Consider the following 22,486-nt stretch of genomic DNA (forward strand, 5'->3'; position numbering starts at 1 on the left):
ACCAGGCCCTCGAAAGAGCAGAGGTTTGGGGATCTCCCCGGGCTTGCCACGTGCTAACTGCGAACTCTGGAGCCGTCGTTTCTTGTGACGTCTGTTGCTCGTCTCTGACATGGGCATGGTGACCAGCCTTGTAGTTTGTGCTTTAGAAGAGATTTTTTATTTTTTTTTAAAGCTAGGTTTGATTTTTGCATCTTACGCATATTTCTTATTTAGTCTAAGCTTCTGAAACCATGACTGAGTGTCCAATGTCCATTATAAAATGCTTTTCTTTCCTACGAAGTCAAAGACGTCATCCCTTGACGCCACTAAGGAGGTCAGTGAGAAGTAAGAGGCATTGGATCCGGGGACCGAAGATAAACACAGGTCGGGCTACGGGGAGAAGAGTCTGTGAAGAGGGAGAGGCTGAGCCAGGTAACACTGTTTCTTGTGAGTCCCTGTTTTATCTTTCCCATCAACCAGCACAATCGGAAAATACTTGTAGTGTTCGATGATGTCTTCCACCGAATTGAACTTCTGAAACAGACAAGAACACGAATGCAAAGTTACATATTTTTTGTGCCTGTAGGTTCAAGTACAGATTGTTAAGTTTTACTTGGAAAAGAGAACTCATTAAAATTTGGGGGGGGTGGTGTAAAGGTGTGTCAGAAAGTCATTTTATTAATTTTTTTATTTTATCCTCACTCGAGGACATTTTTCCATTTTTTGTTCAGATAGAGTGGGAGGAAGAGAGAGAAACATCAACGTGAAAGGGACACATCGAGTGGCTGCCACCTGCACGACCCAACCAGGGCTGGGGACAAACTGCAACTGAGGAACGTGCCCTTAGCGGGAACCGAACCCCGGTCTCTCTGGACCGCAGGCCGACGCTCTAACCACTGAGCAACCGGCCAGGGCAGAAAGTCCTTTTTTCAAAATGGGTGTGGCAATCAGGCTCTTGAAGGATGGGAGATGGGATAGCAAGGGAGGGGGGGAGATAAGCCAGAGAACTCATATGCACATATGCACATCCAGTGGACACAGCCGTGCGGGTGGGGAAAGCTGGGGGCAGGAGGGAGCGGAGAGGAGGGCGTCAAGGGGGGAAGGAGGGCATCTGTAATTCTTTCAACAAGAAAAGACAAGGGAGAATAAAGGCATTTCGGGAGACCAAGGTGAACTGAGGCAGCTCAGCTTCCCACACCAGGCAGTCACCAGCATCAGGTCACCTGGTCAAGCTTCATTGTTATCACGTCATTCCTCCTGTGAGCAGTTCAGATAAGTTAGGTGAGTTACAGGGCAGTCCGCCTGCCCTGGGGCACGCGAGGTTCCTCCCTGGCCTTCCCCTCCCTGTGACAAACCCAAATGTAGACAATCAAGACTTGACCTTCACTTGGTAAGTTGGTGGGCAAAGCCTGCAGTGAGCTCTCTGTAAACGAACCCCTCTTGTTCTAACGAATTCTGTCATCACCACTGTGATGACCACAGGGCTGCCGACAGTTCTTAGCCAATTTAGCTTCCTTCCCTGGGCTGCTTGTGAAATAAACAGCACACCAGTTCACTTTTCTGTGTCCAGAGATGCCCAGATAACGCCCTGGAGATTCGATGGAAAGGGAGATTATTTCAAGTGCAGGGCAGTTGGGAAGGGCTTTGTGGAAGACACAGACCTGAAACGGGCTCTTCATTCTGGGTGGTTCTGGTAAGTGGACAAGGAGGGTTTAAAGACAGTAAAAGCAGAGGGAGAAGCTAGGCGGGTTGAGACCAGCAGGCGGTGCTTCCGGTGAGCTGAGGTCGGAGGCCTTGAGAGGGAACATGGGAAGATAATTAGGAAGTGCCTGCACCACCTGCCTTCTGGACTGGAAAACAGCGGGATCCCCTTGGCCATCTGGTGAGGCGAGCAGTGACCGTCCTCAAAGAGCTCAAGAGCCTGCAGCTCAGAGAAGCAGACTGACTTGCTCAGAGGTCACACAGCCTGGGGCCAGGACCAGGGAGGGAACCTGGTTTTTCTGGACACCTGTCGCCATGACGCTGGTTCCAACAGAGCAGGGCAGAGATGACAGCCTGGAGGAAGGGCGTCACAGGGGGGACCACCGGGTTCTGCCCACGCATCCCGGCACAGGCATGTTTGTAAGCCTGAGGAAGTCGGCAGGGCAGGAGAGTGTCAAGGTCCTTGTTCTCATGGAGGTGGCATCCTGGTGGGGGCAAAATAAATTCCTCTAGGACAGGTCGCTCCACTCGGGGACTGTACTGTGAAAACAACCAGCTTCGGCTCAACCTCACCAGCCACCCAGGGCCTTCCCTCGGGGGCCGTCTGTGGCTGTGGGGAAGACAGTTTGTCCCTAGGGGAGCACCAGGTTGGAATTCGGGGAAACCAGTGACTGCCAGGCTGTCTCCCTCCTGTCACCGTCAGTGGGAAAGCACGAGGAAGGACATGTGGAGAGCAGAGTGTCCTGACGGTGACCCGTTCCCAGATCCACATCATTCCTGCCCTTCCAGCTGGCTGGGCCCACAGCCTGCCCCTCCCCCTAGGCCCATTTGAGTTGGGTTTTGCCTGTTTGCACGAGGGCCGTGGTTCTCAGCCTTCCTGATGCCGCCACCCTTTCATACAGCTCCTCACACTGTGGTGACCCCCAACCATAAAGTTATTTTCGTTGCTACTTCATAACTAATTTTGCTACTGGTATGTCTTAGGCGACCCCTGTGACAGGGTCGTTCGACCCCCAGAGGGGTCGCGACCCCCAGGTTGAGAACCGCTGCACTAGAAGCATTCGGATGAAATCTGGACGCGACTCGCCCGCCCTGCCTGCTGCTGGATCCTGGCCCGGAGTTTTCAGGGAGAGAAGCTGTCAGCCCAGCCCTAGTAGGTCCCGATGAATCTTAGCTCCTTCCTCTGCTAAGGCAAGGAGGTCTCCCAGCTGTCCAACGAGAAACAGTGAGTAGTGGAGGCCCCGGAGCCCAAGAGCCGAGTCCCACGCGGCTCTCCCACCCACCTGCTGAGCGTCCCTGAGCAAGTTTCCTACACGCTCTGCCCGTTTCTCTGTGAACAGTGAGGGTGCTCTCAGGACCGACCTCTGAGGGCCGTTGTGAGGACTGATGGACTCACTGCATCCATGCAGCACCTAGGAGAGACCTCCGCACTCACTGGCGCTAAGTAAACACCAGTCATTGCTGTGACCTCCCCTCTGCCGAGGACGCGGAGGGAGCAGTGCAGTCCCAGGAGACGGCTTCCGAGGCAAGCCTTCAGGGAGAACGGAACCCTGTCCACTGCATTTCCAGCTGTAAATTAAAGACAGACTTCTCTCTCTCTGACTTTTGTTTGTCCATACTTGACCAAACAAAAAGTGATTTATGCAAACAAACCTTTTACGTAGAACTCCTGAACAGAATTGGGTCACCCACGCGGCACAGGGGGAATTCTCTTTCCCGGTGCTAACCCCAGAGGGAAAATGCTGACGTCACACTCTTGTTCCCGTTTCTTCAGGAGGATCCCGGAATAATGGATTCAATATGAACTGTTTTAATAACCTACATGGATGACATTTTATACGAAACTCATTGCCACACGTAGTAGGAGGCCGGCAAGGCAGGGGCCATAAATCATACTGTCATTTCTTTTTTTCTTTTTTTTGTCTTTCGGTACGTGCCCCTAGCAGGAACCAAACCCAGGACTCTCTGGTCCACAGGCTGATGCTCCAACCACTGAGCCAAACCGGCCAGGGCTACTGTCATTTCTTATTATTGACTTGTAGGGATAAGCCTGCAACTGATATATTACCCGAAAGAGACTTTTAAAAGATTATAATTAAGCTCTTGTTTTTATAGTAAATGATTTTTTTCAAGAGGACAGCAAATGTCATCAGAGTACCAGATCTTAAAATCTGTTTAAACCTCTTGTGTTTGCCCTATATACCTGCCACAGGCGATGTTTCACCGCCGGAGGGTAAACCAGTCTGTTTGGGCACACACATACATGAAAGCCAAAAACAGAAAAGAGACAGAAACAGGGAGTCCGGAAGCAGACAGGAGAAGAGAGAAATAAACTCGTGGGTTAATTGTCTGTGTCTCCTAGACTTCTAACCCCATGGCCAACAGCATGACCCAAATACCTACTATGCAGCAAAACAGACCTTCCCAGACCTATGCTTTGCAGGCGTAGTTGGGCTGCTCGCCTTCTGTGCTTGTGAGAGGTGTTGATGTGCTGTGCCTTCCCAGGGTACCCCTTGTGGGTGGCAGCGATTCTCATGGCCCCAGTTCCTCGCCTGTGCCCAGGTGCACAGATCTGATGTAAGGGCTTTCAGGACACATGTAGGACGGAATCTGATACCCAGGATGCACCTGCCTTTATGTGTCCGGCACTCTGTTTACCTCATCTCATCTCACACTCGCAGTCCCTCCCCGGAGAGAGGTGTTGCTGCATTGTATGTGTGGTGACATTCGGAAGCGTGCAGACAGCCACCCAGCCACACAAATCACAATGACCGTGGGAAACCCTGTGTCCCACGACCTGGTCCCTGCAGCCAGATGAAGATGCTGTTTCCTGACTCCAGATGAAGCAGTCGGTGGCTGGCTCGTGTTTAGCAGAGCCCCGCTGTATCCAGTTCCTCTGTCTTTTTTAAAGGGTGAGTGATTCCTCCTTAGCAAGGCGAACGGCTCCTGCTGTGACGGGTGATGGCGCCGGGTGCAGTCTGTACCTGTGTCACTCAGACCAGGGGGGCTCAGAGGAGAGACGGGAAGACCTCCCTGTAAACAGGCGTCTTTCACCCAGCACCTGGCCCACAGAAAGCTCCACAGACGTGTGAACGCTCTTCAGCCAGCACGCTGGGCTGTTTCCAAGTGGGCTGGGGTCGTTTGTGCATGGTCACGTGGTCTGAGGTCACGGAAGTTGGCGTTCTTGCAGAGTACTGGAGCCCCAGCTTTGTCGTGCACTAGCTGTGACCGTGGGCCCGCCACCTAGCATTTCTGTGCTTCAGTGTCACCATCCGTGAAACGGAGAGATGGGCAGCACCTGCCTCACAGGGTGGCTATGAGGTTTGAATCCACCGATTAGTTGCTAGTGGTTACTGCACACAATGCCTGTGCACGGTGAGCGCATGGAAGGGCTGTGTGAGTACATGGAAGGACACTCTTGCTTGGAGATGCAGGGCAGGAGAAAATTCCTCAGTCACATGAAAGGGGCTTCTTCAAATAGGCACTTGACTCCTTCAGGGGTCTCAAGGACTTGAGTTGAGCAGTTCACCTGGAGGCTGACACTCCAACCTGAGCTGCCAGAGGCAGGACTGTCACCTGCAGAGGGGTCAGGAGCCGCTGGCTGCCTGCTGCACCGCTCTGAGGAGTTCTCACAGACGTCAGGGTAGCTGTCTCCTCTCTCTCATTAGCAGACCAGGGATGGCTTGTTGGGGGGAAAGCTGTAACCTCTTTAGTCTCAGTTTCCTCACTGGTAAAAAAGGTTTAATACTGGGGCCTTTCCCGAGATTTTCGAGGGCCCCTCGAGAGCAAATCAAACAGCCCCTCACAGAGGGCTCCGTGGCACACCGGGCACACAATTTCCCTTTTCTGTCTTCTCGAAGGAAAAGAAATTCTTAATCCCAAGCTTTTATGTTTTTTATCCTCACCCAAGGACATTTTTGCATTTAACTTCAGATAGAGCAGGAGGGAGAGAGGGAAGAAGAGAGAGAAACGTTGATGTGAGAGAGACACATTGATTGGTTGCCACCCACACGACCCCAACCGGGGCCAACCGCAACAAGGTACCTGCCCTTAGCAAGAACCGAACCTGGGACTCTCTGGTCGCCAGGCCGATGCTCTAACCACTGAGCAAAACCGGCCAGGACAATCCCAAGCTTTTAGAAATGAGAAATGTTTGAGCTGAAAGAAGGTACTGGAAGGATAAAGGGCCACTGAGCTGGAAAGTCCATTGACCATGGGGATCTAGTTTGGGGAACGATTTCCCAGTTATCAAAATGACTCAGTTGTAGTAAAGAAAGTAGAATAACTCATGTTTCCTGTGGGTTCCTTGCGTTCCGAGCAGTGTTCTGAGTGGATTCCATTCATCAACTCTCTAATCCTCAGCATGAAAGAAAAAATTGGCTACTTCGGTTTTGAGTGATGCTTTCTTAATCCACCTGTATTTGGCAGATTTATGTATGAATCTACCTGCTGATTTGTGCTCTTATTTATGCCAAAACTTTCCCGGGTTGTAGCAAAGGCTGGGGGACCTGAGCCCTTGCAGCCTGGGGGTGCTGACCAGCCCCTCCAGCTCATGGTGATTCTCAGACAAAGGCTCTGGGTCAGGCACCGGGTTCAAGCTGGGATGTTCAGGCAGCTGCTGAAGGAATTGTCACATAGGTGCCTACCTGGAGCACTGGTAGCCCTGAAAACATTCCTTATTTTGCCATCTGTTGAAGGATTTTGCTACCCGTTGTGGAAATGCCAGCAGTGGAGTTCAGTGCCCGCAAGGCCGGTGGCATGAACCTGAGCCTCGGTGCAGAGTGTGGAGGTCTGGCAGCAGGAGTTTTCTTTAAGGGCAAAGCAGGAGAGGGAGCGCGGCACGCCCAGCGCTGCTCTAAGGTGAGCCGCGCGCGCAGGTGCTTGGGAAGGGCTGTAGGATTAATTACATTCCCCACCTCCAGGGCGGCGCTCTTTCCTCCCAGCCCGCCCTCAGGGGATATGGAGGTGCCCCGGCCAGCACCCCCACGTCCTCCCCTCAGTTTTCTTTAGCATGGAAAAGGGAAGCCGCGAAGTTATACCCACTTCGTCTCCTCGGAGTCCCGTGCCCAGAGCAAACTGCTGGTTCCTCTCCAGGAAGCGGATCTTCACGTTGTAGACTTTGTTCCCATGGAACACCACCAGCACGTAGGGCTCCGTGCAGGACCTCGCGGAGCAGTCTCGGACCAGGAAGGTGCCGTCCTGAAGGGAAGAAAGAGGATGGTCTCAGCCGGCGTCCTGCCCTCGCCACGCGGACACGGCGACACCTGCGCGCCCCAGATTCCCCAATGGCTTCAGTTTCTGGTAAACTAGTTCTTGACTCGATTTAACTCAGTGTTTGAGGGACAGTAGGTATTCGGGTTCTTGTTATTTTCCGAGAAGTCAACCAGTCGGATCATGACACCCTTCTTCCATTCTTCCAGCACCCCGCCCCCCACTGGACCTCAGCAGCATGCCCCCCGCCCCCTGCGGTCCCCCGCCCCTGGGTCCTGCTCCAGTCGCCACCCTTCCCCAAAGGCCCCGTCTCGCGCTTGGGCTGCAGAGTAGCCCTCCCCCTCCCCTGCCCACGGGCGTCCCTTCACCCACCCGTGTTCACCTCTTTCCTGTCTGCCTGATGCTGGGCACTAGTCCAGGGACAGTGGGAGCCACCGCAGGCTTTGGGCATGAGGGGCCTCCAGCCTGACACGTGGGCCTCCGCGTGGGGAGACGTCGGTAGAGGCATAGGGTCCCCAAAAGAGATGTGGGGCTTCAAGGTCATTGAGGTCAAAGTGAGCGTAGAGGCTGTATGCCGGGGAGAAGGAGCCACCTGGCATGGGGTGGGGCAGGCGCAGAGCCAGCAGGGGGAGGCGACCCGCTGAGATGGTCGGAGGGCTGTGAATAGGCCGCCCAGGGCCAGAAACCCTCAGGCACACCCTGGGGAGTGGCTCAGGAGGAAGGTCGGGCAAAGAAGGCTGGGAAATGGAGCGAGCCTGAAGGTGAACGCACAGCCCGGGGCTGAGGGCTGTGGTCACAGCGCGGGGCGTATGATGGAAACTCTGACTGTAACCGCATAGGTCATTATAAATAATACATAAAAGTAGGTATTATGTATACTTTATATTTATAATAGTTGTTATATGTATTTATTTCTCTCCAGACTTTATTTAATATCTATACACCTATATGTAATTACAGCATATATCAAGTGTAATTAATATTTACAATATAGATATAGATTCATATAATGTGTATAATATTATATAACAGCAATTTTCAACCTTTTTCATCTCAAGGCACACAAACGAATTGCTGAAATCCTGTGGCACACCAAAAAAATATGTTTGTCAACCTGACACACACACATAAAGGGCATGATTTTCATTTATTCACCCTGGACAGCTATTGTTGCTAGGCTGTTGTCACTTTTTAATTTGACAATCTAAGGGCGAAGAGATCGGAGCCCCTGAAGAGATGGTCATGTATTGCATTTAAAAAAAATTCTTGCAGGACACCAGTTGAAAATTGCTGCTCTATAATAATATTTAAAAAATATTAAATTTATAAATACTATAAAACTATAGGGACGGTCTGATGATGCTGGCAGCTAAGGTTTATTGAGAATTGCCCTCAAAGTATCAAGCTCTTTGCACATATTATTTGCTCTTTACTTAAAATTTGAGGAGGTGTTTTATCCCCATTTTACAGGTGAGGAAATTCGGATCTGATAGTTGAAGTGAATCTTGTCAACGGAAAACCTGAAAGTCCAGCCCAATTTCTTGCTGTTTAAGTACATCAGGCTCCTAGAACATCAGGTGGGATGGAGACATTTTCTGGAACTTATTTTGCCTAAAACATGCAGCCATAGTTGAAGCCATAAGACTCCAGCACAGGACATGGCCAAGGATCGAAAGGGAGAGGCAGCAAGGTGTGTGGTCATGATCATCTTAAACCCTGCCACGAGGTGGTCACAACGACTCTGGGTTCTCCTGCAATGCAAATTATCTTTGTAAATGGGAAACACGTTTTGACAAAACCGAGACTAACAGAACAGGAAAATATGAAGTCATTCAACCGAGATTTTGTCTTCTCACTCTTCTGGGGGTGGGGGGGAGAAGGCAGAAATGGTCACGGAAGGGAGGGAAGGGAGCCCTGGCTGTGTGCATGGAGCGCCCAAAGACTGCCGGAGCACACGATGCCCGGTACACAAGGCTCCTCAAGCATCGGCTACACAGCAGATCCTGGGGGCAGGTCTCCTAGGAGCCATGGCTCCTTCGGGGCTGATCGGCCAAGAAGAGGAGGCAGAGTTGGGACTGGCACCTTGCTCCACCATTCTGCCCAGCCGAGGTCAGCCGTGGAGGCCGTCCCCTGGGGGGAGGGAAAGGGGGGGGTCTTTGCGGCAAGGCAGCACCCAGCCACCCTGGCTCCCATCTAGAATGTAAAGAACTTCCGGTCCAGAGAATGTAAAGAACTCTGATGGCTACTCAAGGCAGCTGTGATTCTGCGAAAGGAACACCAATCTCGAATACAGGTTCTGCCACCTTCTCCATCTGTGACCGAGACCTTGACTTTTCCCATCTAGGAAATGAGATACTTCCATGTATTCCTGTGTTCCAGAGACTTTGTTAGCACATGTGTTCATTTCCTAGTGTGGCTTTAACACATTACCATACTCTTAGTAGACTAAGGTGCACATTTATTCTCTTATAGTTGTGGAAGTTGAATTCCAACATGAGTCTCATTGGGCTAAAATCAAGGCATGGGCAGGGCTGCATTCCTTCTGGGGGGCCTGGGGGAGAATGTTTCCTTGCCTTTGCCAGCTTCTCGGGGCTGCCAGCCATCCTTGACTGGTGCCCTCCCGTGCCTGACTCTTACACGGGTCCTGCTGAATATATTGAACCCTCCCAGGTAATCCAGGATAATTTCCCCATCTCAAGACATCTGCAGATTCCTTTTGCCATGTAAGGTGACATAGTCACAAGTCCCGGAAATTAGGACGTGGACATCTTGTGTGTGGGGGGCATTATTCTGTTTTCCTTAACAACTTACACGTGATTTATCTTTTTAGTTTCTGAGAGCTCAGTCTTATTAAAATTGGTCGGGGTCCTATCATTTACACACCCACCCACTAATGGATGAATCCGTTCACTTGTATTTCCTCATTCCACAATGACCATTGTCTTGGTTAGTTGAGGATGGGTTTTGAGGTGGCACGGGTGTTAAAAGCCTTTCTGTGACATCTAAACCATCCAGTATCATTCTCTGCACAGAGTAGAGAATAGTTGCTCAGTAACTTTTTGTTGTTTGTGATGATGGTTACAGTAGTCATTGGATCTGGTTGTAAAATATTTCAGTTCTCTTTTTGGTCTCTTGGTAGCTTTGCACTTCCCCACCCGCTGTGAAGTTAGGTCTGGTTGCGTGACTTTGGCTGATGAAACATGAACAGAGGTGAAACATGTCACTCTTGAGAGGCTATGTTGTGAGCACACACTGAGTCGGAGCCACCAGCAGTCTGGGTGTACATCCCCAAACCCATCTTGAACACAAAAAGCAAGCAAGGATTCCAGTTTAGTTCTGCTAAGCAACTGAGAACTTGGGGTTGTTTGTTACTGTAGCATAACGTGTCCTATCCTGACTGTTACAGCATTCACCATCTTTGCTCCTTCCCCGGAGAAGTGAGACACAAAGACACAACTATTTCTTGGGCAGACCTTTGTTCAATAAGGAGATGGAACTTGAAGGAAGCAAAAGGAAGGTGCTTTCTTCTGACCTCCATTTGTTCCCCATCCTGTGGACCCAGCTTCCACATCTGACCTCCAAATAGTTCCTTAGCGTTGATTTCACTATTTTCACTTCATCAGGAAAGAAACCTACCCTTAAAGATGTTGAGAAACTTGACAGTCACACAGCTGATGAGTGACACAACCAAGTCTCAAATCGGAAAGTCTGTTTGAGACCCTCCTTTCAGGGACACCCTGCCCCGCACAGAAACGCAAGGTGATGCGGGAACCACCACAGCGAAGCGCACTGCGGGCAGAAGACCGGAGCCAGTGGCCCGAGGAGGCATTACCTTGTTCTCCTTGATCAAGGCCTCTTCCACCGCCTGGCGACTGTACTCCCCGACGTACCAGTTGCTCTGCGAGGCCTCCTGCAGGTTAAATGATGAATAGTTCAGGGACAAAGGGATGCACTAATTAGTAATGAATGAAAATGTACTTTTGTTCCCCCAGTGCCAAATCACAATGTGACTGACAGTAAAAATATGGTACAACAGTTCTGTCCCTGGATCCTGACACACAAAACGTGGCTGCAGCTTAGGAATCACCAAACTGCACTCCATCACTGAGAAAGGCCCTCGGCACCGTGCTCAGAATGGACACCAAACCCTCCAGCCTCGTGCTTTCTGACTGCCGGGGCTTATCGAGCTGGGATGTTTATTGTTTGAGGAGTCGATGCTGCCCCAGTCACCATGGAAACGGCAGGGGAGGGCCACACAGGTGCACACTGAGAGCATCTGTAGGCCGCTTGCCTAGTCACCTGCGGCGGAACTATGGTTTGAGCCCTAGTCTGTCTGGCTTTTGCCCTGTGCCATGCTCTCTTAGTTATACCAGCTGATTTCTTTGGATTATAAACTCATCCCAGCAGAGAACAAAGGGCAGTCGGAGAGCTGACCAGGGACCTGTGGTTCCCAGGGATCCTTATAGAAACAGCCCCTGCACGAGTCCACCACGTCAAAGACCCTTCCTCGTCCACTGTCCCAATCCATCCCTGCAAACACCCCTGTCAGGTGGGCATGTCTGGACGGGGTGGCTCAGGAAGCCAACACCTGTCACCTGGTTAACAAGTGCTAGGGATGAGACATCAGGTCTTCGGTCTGTCATTCCGAGTCCCCAGTCCTCCCAGGTCCTCCCAGCACAAAGCTGATCTTCCCAGTGGTAGGCCCGTGTGAGCCAGCTCCGCCCAGCTCCGTGGCCTTCCTTCCTGCCACCCCAGCCCTAGCACCGGGCTCTGGCTTGTCATCCTGTGGACACGTGGCTTCAGGACTTGGCATGAGCTGGCCCTACTGGCTGGAATCCCTCCTGCTTCTCACCTCCTCCTACTCAGTCTGCCATTCTCTTCCGTCAAGATTGGACTCACACTCATCTCTTATTGGAGTGCCCTTTGGAATGAAGTCCTTTACTCTTTATTACAGTAAATTGTTATAGTTGTTCTATCTTATCCTTAGTTGTTGTTAATCCTTGACTGCCTAGCTGATAAATTAGGCTTCATCATAGATGTGTCTGTTTGTGTGGGAAACAAGGTAGTAAATACAGGACGGCACCTTGGTGTGCACCACCACCGTCTCACCGTGCCTGACACCACAGATACGGACCCTGTGTTTACTACGGGGGCTTGGGACACATCCCCTGTGAATAGGGTACACAACGGTACATAAATTAGAGAATCTGGTGAAAGAACAGTACACAGTGTTACACAGCAAAACACTTAAAATATTAAAACCCAGTAATATTGAGGGAAAATGAAGTCCCTTTGAGGCAACGTTCATAAAGGTCTGTTTAGATGCCAAGTTATCTGGAACGACAGCGCGGAGACGTGTCTACCTCTTCCTCAGAACTCAGGACAGGCTTTGTCCAGTTCACGTTTTTATAGTGAACAGCGTGTTCCGGAAACGGACGTCTCTGAGGAGAGTGGCATGGCACGCTTCGCTTCTGATCTAGGAAAGATAAAGTCACAGTGAAATAGAGTGCCAGATGGCCTTCCAACGAGGAGCTGGGCGGAGCTTGTCGCTCCCTTATGTGTCTGGGGCCACCTGGGTGTACACCGGCAGCGTCTCACTGCGGACGGCACCTGGGTGTACACGGCAGCGTCTCACTGCGGACGGCACCTGGGTGTACACGGCAGCGTCTCACTGCGGACGGCACCTGGGTGTACACGGCAGCGTCTCACTGCGGACGGCACCTGGGCGTACACGGCAGCGTCTCACTGTGGACGGCACCTGGGCATACCGGCAGCGTCTCACTGCGGACGGCACCTGGGCATACCGGCAGCATCTCACTGTGGACGGCACCTGGGCGTACACCACCACTGTCTTCCTGTGGACGGCACCTGGGTGTACACCGCCACCGTCTCACTGCGGACGGCACCTGGGCGCACACCACCACTGTCTTCCTGTGGACAGCACCTGGGTGTACACCGCCACCGTCTCACTGCGGACGGCACCTGGGCGCACACCACCACTGTCTTCCTGTGGACAGCACCTGGGTGTACACCGCCACCGTCTCACTGCGGACGGCACCTGGGCATACCGGCAGCGTCTCACTGCGGACGGCACCTGGGCGTACACCACCACTGTCTTCCTGTGGACAGCACCTGGGTGTACACCGGCAGCGTCTCACTGCGGACGGCACCTGGGTGTACACCACTACTGTCTTACTGTGGACAGCAGTCTCCTCTGCACTCTTCTCTGGCTTCAGCTTTTTCTCCTTTCTCTCTAAGACAACCAGACTAATCTTTAAAAATGTGATTCTGACTTTGCTACTCCCTCTGGTAAAAATCCTTCCATGATTTTCTTTACACATAGAAGAAAACCCGCCCTGGCCGGTTTGGCTCAGCGGTTAGAGCGTTGGCCTGCGGTCCTGAGAGACCCGGGTTCGGTTCCCGCTAAGGGCATGTGCCTCGGTTGCAGTTTGTCCCCGGCCCTGGTCGGTTGTGCGGGTGGCAGCCACTCGATGTGTCCCTTTCACGTCGATGTTTCTCTCTCTCTCTCTGTTCCTCTCTCTCCCTCCCACTCTACCTGAACAAAAAATGGAAAAATGTCCTCGGGTGAGGATAAAAAAAAAATAATAATAAAAAAAATAAGAGATCTTAAAAAAAAAAAAAAAGAAGAAAACCCAAACGTTTTACTTCTGTCAGTAAGACCCTCAGTAATCTTTCTTTCTTTCTTTTTTAATCCTCACCCAAGGACATTTTTCCATCTTTTGTTCTGATAGAGTGGGAGGGAGGGAGGGGGAGAGAGAGAGAGAAACATCGACGTGAAAGGGTCACATTGAGTGGCTGCCACCCGCACGACCAACCAGGGCCGGGGACAAACTGCAACCGAGGTACATGCCCTTAGCGGGAACTGAACCCGGGTCTCTCTGAACCGCAGGCCGACGCTCTAACCGCTGAGCCAAACTGGCCAAGGCTAGTAATCTTTCTTTTCTGATTTCTCCATCTCCTCATCCCCCACCCATCTTCCTATCTTTCCTTCCTTCCTTCCTTCCTTCCTTCCTTCCTTCCTTCCTCCCACCCACCCATCTACCCACTTATCCCTCATCGTCTGCTCTGTTCTGGCCGTAATGAGCTTTGTTCAGTTTCTTAAACAAGCCAAGTTTGTTCCCAACTCAGGAAACACTATATTTTTAAAACTTGAAGAATGCCATTTTGTCTTAATGGAATCTCACAATTTTTAACCTGAAAGAAAGAATGGCGGACAAACTATGGTTATCCAGACTCGGGCATTTGGCAGATATTTTATTAGAAATGAACAAAGTGAGCTTGTTAATTCATGGAAAACAACTGCAGTATTTGTTGCCAATTTTAAAGTTAGAGTTTGAAATGCAGATTGGAATTTGGAAAAACTCGTACCTGCCCTCTTGACATAACAGCATCGCAAAAGACTTTCCTGCTGAGACTGGTGGTGGTGCTTAGAAATATGGTTTCAAAAACTACTTTAGCCCTGGCTGGTGTGGCTCAGTGGTTGAGCATCCTCCCATGCACTAAGAGGTCACGGGTTCGATTCCGGGTCAGGGCACATGCCCAAGTTGCTGGCTTGACCCCCAGTAGGGGGCGTGCAGGAGGCAGCCAATTGATGTTTCTCTCTCACTGATGTTTCTTTCTCTCTCTCAAATCGATAAAAACATTTTTTTAAAAAAGGTTAATCTGAAAAATAAATAAATAAAAGGTTACTCTTTAAAAAAAAAATTCTTTCATAATGAAGTATGTTAACATCAAAAAGATCTGCTCAGGCCTGTGACTTATTATTTTCCAAGTGACTAATGTATGAAGCTGCAGAATCATGCCTGGGTAAAGATTTTTTAGAAGAGGGGATAAAGCAATCGATTTTAAAGTCTTTTAAAAGTTCCCTGAAAGGGTTTTGACTTCACCTGATACTCAAGCTTCAAGACACGACCGCTTGCCAAGGTTTTTAAAAAATTAAAAAAAAAAATTTTTTTGTTTTGTTTTCCTTTATTGATTTTAGAGAGAGAGGAAGTGAGAGGGAGAGAGAGAGAGAGAAACACTGATGAGAGAGAACATCGATTGGCCGCCTCCTGCATGCCCCCCACTGGAGATGGGGCCCACCACCTGGGCATGTGCCCTGACTAGGAATCGAACTGGCAACCTCTTGGTGCAGGGTAGATGCTCAACCACTGAGCCACACCAGCCAGGCTAAAAAAAATTTTTAATGACTTTTAGAGAGAGGAAGGAAGAGAGAGAGAGACATCTATTGGTTGCCTCCTGCACGTGCCCTGACTGGGACTCGAACCCATCACTTTTAGTGCACAGGATGATGCTCCAACCAATGGAGCCACACCAGCCGGGCACTTGTCAAGTCTGTATGTGGCCTTTTGTCAATGTACTTAAGTGAAAGTAACATTTTCACGACATGTCATTTCATTTCAGTACATAATGATAACAGATGAATTTTAGGAAATTAAGGCTAAGGAAGGAGTGAGGTGTTATGAGGAATATTAAACAAAATATTTATAAATAATTTAGTAATTTCAAGTAAGAAACAACTAAAATTCCATAAAGCCTTGAGGGTATAAAAACAATTTTGTAGAAATAAAATACTGCCCAATAATAGCATATAAAATGGAAGAACAGTGATCAGTGTGAAGGCTAAATATATGCTAGATAGTCATTTTTAAATGTTTTATTTTTAAAAAATTTTTATCCTCACCCGAGGACATTTTTGCATCTATATTCAGATAGAGTGGAGGGAGAGAGTGAGAGAGAGAGAGAAACATTGATGTGAGAGAGACACATCGACTGGTTGCCACCCACACCACACCAACCAGGGCCGGGAAAAACTGCAACCGAGGTATGTGCCCTCAGTGGGAACCAAACCCGGGACTCTTTGGTCCCTGGGCTGACACTCCAACCTCTGAGCCAAACCAGCCAGGGCTAGATAGTCTTTTTAAATATTTCATTTACTAATTTGAGAGAGGGAGAGAGAGAGAAAGGGAGAGAAACATCGATTTGTTGTTCCACTTATTTCTGCATTCATTGGTTGAGTCTTGTATGTGCCCTGACCGGGAATCAAATCTGCAACCTTGGAATGTTGGACGACGCTCTAACTGACTGAGCTACCTGGCCAGGGTTAAGCTATATAGTCAATTCAGTCTAGAAAATGTAAGCAAAGTTATAGTCTTGGTTAATAGCTTGGCAATTTCTTTGAAAGAATAGGATACTTTATTTTCCTTTATTGATTTTAGAGAGATGAAGTGATAGAGATAGAAACCTTGATGAGAGAAAACATTGATTGGCCGCCTCCTGCATGCCCCCCACTGAGGATCAGGCCCACAACTTGGGCATGTGCCCTGATGGGGAATTGAACCAGCAACCTCTTAGTGCATGGGTTGATGCTCAACCAGTGTGCCACACCAGCTGGGAGAATAGGATACTTTTTAAAATTAATTTTTCAAATTGAATTTATTGAGGTGACATTGGTTAATAAAATTATATAGGTTTCAGGTGTATAATTCTACAACGCATCATCTGTATATTATATTGTGTGTTCACCACTCCAAGTTAAGTCTCCTTCCATCACCACTTAAGAATAGGATACTTTTGACACAGCACATTTTTGAGGCACAATACTAGATCAAACCTTAGCAAACATTTATGTGCCGGTTCCCGTAAGTTAGGCTATAACGCATTTATTCTGCTCCTGTTCACGGAAAGCCGAATTCTGTCGAGGGTTAGTAAGGAGAACAGAGTGCGCGCCGGAAACGTGGAAAGTTCTAGTCTCACGGTTCCAAGGGTTGTGGCTGTTAACACTGAGCCTGAGAATGCTGGTTATCGGACCTGTGTGTGTTTGTTGTAGCGAACTCTTTGACCTGTGAAGTTTAAATCACATTCATCATAGTATGTTAAGTTCACCCACCAATTTAAGGCCTTGAAAATAGGAATACTGCTAAAGACATTTCTCCTTTTAAAATTGTGTTTTAAAAGTTTTCTGTATTGTTTAGGGAGAGGATGTAAATTTTAGAGTTTTACAATTCAATCGTGCTTTTATTTATTTAATTAAAACATTTTTTTTCCTTTTATTTATTGATTTTAGAGGGAGAGGGAGAGGGAGAAAGCGATAGAAACATTGATGTGAGAGAACATCAATTGGCCGCCTCCTGCATGTCCTCCCACTGGGGATCAGGCCCACAACCTAGGCATGTGCCCTGACCAGGAATCAAACCTGCGACCTCTTGGTGCATGGGTCAACGCTCAACCAGTGAGTCACACTGGCTGGACTATGCTTTTATTATTTATTTGTTTATTCATTCATTTATTTAGGTGGTACATGCCCCTAGCAGGAACCGAACCCAGGACTCTCTGGTCCACAGGCTGACGCTCAACCGCTGAGCCAAACTGGCCAGGAATGGACTATGCTTTTATTTAAAATGTTAAAACCAATGGAAGAAAAGTGTAACTTCCAAGAAAGAGAAGGGGGGATGGAAAGAGATGAGCCCAATATCTGGCAGGAAAAGAAACAAAAAGTCGGTGAAAAGCAGGACAAATAGGCACAACATAATATAAAAATGAATAAAAATGTTGATAATCACAATAAATATCAAAGATACAAACTGAGCATTTAAAAATTAGATGCAAACCATTATGCTGTACACCTGAAACAAATACAAAATAATATTAAATGTAAACTGCAATGGAAACACATAATAAAAAATGTAAAAAAACCCCAAGAAAACAAAATTAGGTGTGGATTGGTTTAAACTTCACAGTTATGTGCTAATTGCACATCTAAAATGTAATGGCACAGAGAATGGAGAGCTGTGTGCCAGGCGAATCCTAACCAAAAGAAAGCTGAAGGCGCTGTGGTAATAATTAGACTTTAACAATTTATTTAAAATATAGCAAAGCAAGACAGAGAGTCTTATTATTGGAATAGCCACACTCTCTTTTAAACATGGATCGAAACATTAAGAACATACTCGTGAGAAGAAAATCGCCGTTATCAGTATTTCCTATCAGTTGTGTGGTGCACATTCTAGTCTTCAGTGATTATGAATTTTTCATTATATTGTGGCAACTGAGTTATTATATTTCAACTGTGGGTGCCTTGCTTGAATATTTTAAAAGTCCTACATGAAGAAGAGCATTGGGAAGCAGCTATATGCATTGGTAGTCTATTCAGAGAATGATTCAGAAAACAAACAAACAAAAAAACAAGTTGGCCACGCAATTTCCCCCTGAAGTTCTAATTGAGCCTTTATTTACTGAGTAAATAAAATTCTGAGCTGATAATCCACTACAACCGGTTTTAATTGATTTTGTTCTAAAATCATGACAATCTCTGGGAAATTCTCCTTACATAAAACATTGCCTTTGAGTGTTATACCCCACGACATAGGACCGTCCCCTCTGGAGAATGGAGGGTCACAGAAATGAAGGGATCGACTCAGGGTAAGTGGAAGAATGTTGGGGAGGACACTGTGTAGGTGGCAATAAAATCTGAGGCAGGGTCATCCAATAAAAGCAGCGTGGGTTGTAAAATCACACTGTATCAGTAATCACTAATATCTCAAAATTCTTAGAAAGCTCTTGGCACAGTGCCTGACCGTATTAGTAACTCAATAAATGCTACTGCTAATGTTAACATTATTGGGAGCACACAGCTCCAGACCTTTCTTTTGTAACTTAAAAGCATTTTATTTTAACCAAGTATCCATACATATTTATTAGCAAATTTACATCCACTTAAAGAATCATAAGAAAAAAGTCCTACAGTTTAAAGAATAAAATGTGGATAGAAAAAGAAAACTTTAGTGAACAAAAACTAAAAACAAAAAGAAAACAAATCCTCCACAGTCTCAAACTTAGAGAGCGACGCTTCTGTTTTGGAGCATAACCAAACCAATCTGGATCCCCTTCTAGTATCTCAAAATAAGTTTGCTTTTGTCTTGAGACCGTCTGCCTAGGCTCCTGAGAGCTCAGCTCGAATTCATGCCTCAGAGAACTGAACTATCAAGCTGGTGAACATTTCCAAAATCTTTTCCCGCTTGTAAAATAAAGATGACGATGTCCACATGGCTAGAGAGTGGATTCGCTATTCTGCACGAAGAGGCGGCCCCCCTGCCCGAGGCCTTCCACTGGAACCGAGCTGTGGAAAGCCAGGGGACCCAGAGCTCCGTGCCAGCTGGCCGGGCCTGCTCCCTTGCGCACCTGCTTTCCACCAAGCCCGTGATCCACGGGGCGACCACGGCTCAGGAGGCGGATGGAAGGGAATGGCAGGCGCGTAAACATCTGGTCAGTTAAAGGAGGGGCTGTTTCTCGTTCGTATTCTTAGGGCCCCACCCAATTTTGGGTACAAATCATATGCTCGGTGGATATTTGTTGATCGAAAGAGGAATTAAAGGCGTCTGGAGGCCAAGACATTCCCCCTGGTCACCCCGGCTGTTTCTCTAAGCAGCTTTGTTTCCTGTGAACACAGAACAAGCTCAAAGCCCGGCACAAATGACCGGCGCCCAGCCCCGTGCTCGGCCGGGCTCCTGTCCGTGGCGACCACCCTTCGCTAATTGCTGCTCCACTCTCTGCTCACTCTCTACTTCTTATTTGTGCAAGATTTTGCCTTTCAAGTTCGGGATTGCTCTTTCAGCTGTGATTCCGCTTCGCCGTCCTGGCAGCGTACTCGCCAATCCCTTAGGTGATGCCCTTTCTGCACCTGTCAGCCTCTGGACTTCCCGCCTGGGTGCCCAGCCTTATGCTCTTAGTACAGCGTCGCTGGGCCTCCAGGACCACTGTCATTTGATTCCAAGGAGTTGAGCTCATGCGGTAAATGACTGCCCCCTTTGACCACCTGCCCTCAAGAAACACAGCCCTCCTGGGAAACTCTCAGCAGTGTGCACGGCAGGTGGAGTGAGCTTTCCAGGTCGGTTTTCCAGTGTGAGGCCCAGGTGGCCCAGGAAGCAGAGAAGGCCAGGTGGCCAGGGAGGACACCCTTGGTCTAAGGCAATCAGTTGGGCAGGGAATCCCTGGACAAGGAACGAGAATACAGAGAAAAGAGGAGAAATCTTGAAACGTGCCAGTTGTCTATTATGTGTCTAGCAGAGGGCTGTGTGTGTGTGTGTGAATTAACCCTGTGAGTTAACATCATTATTTGCATTTTATGGATGGAGGAGGGTGAAGTTCCAAGAATGAACTTGTAGAAGCTGACCCTGCTGTAGGGAGGAAGGCGTGACCTCGGCACCCCACGGGGGGTCCACTTCCTCCAGCCCTAAGCCCCCTCTTGTGGCTCAACAGAGAGCGAGCCTGCAGGATTGGACCTGAGCACAGGTCTCCCTGGCAGGGAAGGAGGGGAAAAAAAAAGACGAAAGAACATGACATCTCGTTTGGGCAAAATAATACGAATGATGTCAAAACCCATCACCTCCTGTAATTGCTATATATACTACTTCAGATCTTGCCCCAGACACGGTATCCTTTGATTTTTATCTTTACAATCCATGAGTAAGAGAGGTTGGTTTTATTTTCTCCATTTCTCAGATTTTCTTAAGAGAAATCTGTTTTACACCCAGTGGATTGGCCACAGCGTAATGTTTCGTGACAGCTGTTGGAGCAAATGGGCCACCGGGGCTCTGAAGCTGCTGGTGAGACCCAGGGGTACACCTGCTTTGGAAAATCCGTCCAGTACGAGTGAAGAGAGGGATATCCTAAGACCTATACATTTACTCTTAGAAAACTTAGAGTTTGTACATGGGAAACATGTACATGTTACGTATGTGGGAAGCTAGCAACAATATTGTTCCCGACATTGTAATGCTCATCAGAGGGGGAACATGGAAAACCTCAGTGATCTTATTTAATTATGTTTAAACATTGTTATCTTAACACAATGGAATGCTATCTGTACGTGAAAAAGAAGCCAGTTACATTCATAAACATCAGCTCAGCAGCTCCGGGGTTTACAAAACCAAAGTCACAGTGCAGGAATTCTGTAGTGTGATGACGTACCTGTCTGCTTCATGCGTCTTAGGTAAAGTGTTCTTACCTCTGCTTTGCACCCCGTGGCTGCTCATCATGGACGAAGAGCTAAAGAAAATGTGAGAAAGGGAAGAATGTCAATATTCCCCATGCTGGGTGTACTTCCACGCACAGGCAAGGTCAGTGACAAAGGTCCAGGCACATTTGCAGAGCACATGGTATTTTACTGGATGGGCTAGAAGAAGCATCTGGTTTGTGAGGCCGCAGGAGGTCGGTCCTTTCTCTCCTTTCCCAAGACAGGCACATGTTAGATATTGGAACAAACTGCCCACATGAGTTCTTTTCTTTTTGTGGTACGTGCCCCTAGCGGGAACCGAACCTGGGACTCTCTGGTCCGCAGGTCAATGCTCAACCGCTGAGCCAAACTGGCCAGGGCCACATGAGTTCTTTTCATGTCATTTCAGGGAGCACATATGGTGATTCTTTACCTGTTGAAGACACGAATTTAGTCTTGCCTTGTGAACTACAGTCACTATGGAAAATGATATGTGGCTGGTAGGGCTCCTATTCCGTAGTAATTATTTACCAATTAAGGGGGAGTATAGAAAGCGCTTTATTCCTTCTTGAAATGTGAGCTAGCTGAGAACACTGTGTGGATTATTGTAAGAAAATCTATAAAGAAAAAGGGATTGTAAAAAATAGAATAAAAGAAAATCAAAATACCAATATGCATTTCTAAGCACAATAGCAAGGATGCGACGAAGACTGTTCCCCAACGGCTCTAGTTACCACTTGTTTAGCTTTGCGGAACACTCAGCTCCAATCCCTGGCTCACTTTGTGCTGTGGTCAGCGGCATCGCTGTGTGCTCTAGGCGCTACTACCGTTAAATCTAATTACCCAGGACTAGTCCTACCAGAAACGGTGCTGTTGACTAAGGCTCTGGGCTAATTAAATGAAATGTAGCCCGTTTCTACCAGCGCTCAAATCGACCACACATCTGGTTTTTCTTATCTCTGAGCGCCTAGGGTCTTAAGGCTTGCTCTGGAGGTAAAAATGTTAGCTGATTATTTAACCATGGCATTGTGTTGTGATCTCTAGCCAGACTTCTTCTGGGGGGGGAGGGGAGGGCTAACCAAAGCACTTATTTGCATATATGCATGAACAGTGGACACAGTGCGGTGAAGGCCTGGGAGGGAGCTGTGGGAGGGGGTCAATGGGGGGGGGGCATCTGTAATACTCTGAACAATAAAAAAAAGAAAAAAAAAGAAAGACTTTGATTCTGTTAACACCAGGATTCCTTTACCGGGAGCCGGTGTACAATTTTGATAAATGTCTGGGGCGGGGGGTGGGGAGTGGGGGGGTGGATCATCTATAGCAAAATGTCTCTGCCCTAATTTTTTAAAGAAATGTTGAGAGACTAAGAACATTCTTTGAGGATATTTTCGGTCTCCAAGTACTGAGTTTATAAGGATTGAAGCAAAAAACAAAAACAAGCAAACAAACAAACAAATAATGATTCTTTCATTTTGCAGACGTGTGCTGAGTAGTTGCTGGGTCCATGGCGTGTTTCGGGGAGTATAAGATGAGGGAGACGTATCCTCTGCCCTAAAGCAACTTAGTTTACGGAGGAAGGAT

At 48.3% G+C, this 22,486-nt stretch overlaps 1 protein-coding gene across 1 annotated transcript in view; it reads right to left on the bottom strand.

Moving 5' to 3' along the window:
• Positions 1-369: 369 nt before the first annotated feature.
• Positions 370-22,486, bottom strand: part of CLNK (cytokine dependent hematopoietic cell linker) — a 90,584-nt gene continuing 68,467 nt past the window's right edge. Inside the window, exons 14-18 of the mRNA XM_036281480.1 lie at positions 20,918-20,958; positions 12,255-12,367; positions 10,724-10,801; positions 6,724-6,879; positions 370-513 (exon numbers count right to left, since the gene is read on the bottom strand). Coding sequence (XP_036137373.1) covers positions 370-513; positions 6,724-6,879; positions 10,724-10,801; positions 12,255-12,367; positions 20,918-20,958 — 532 coding nt within the window. The remainder of the gene's footprint in view (positions 514-6,723; positions 6,880-10,723; positions 10,802-12,254; positions 12,368-20,917; positions 20,959-22,486) is intronic.

This window comes from Molossus molossus, unplaced genomic scaffold (assembly GCF_014108415.1).
Source record: "Molossus molossus isolate mMolMol1 unplaced genomic scaffold, mMolMol1.p scaffold_m16_p_1, whole genome shotgun sequence".
Classification (NCBI taxonomy): domain Eukaryota; kingdom Metazoa; phylum Chordata; class Mammalia; order Chiroptera; family Molossidae; genus Molossus; species Molossus molossus.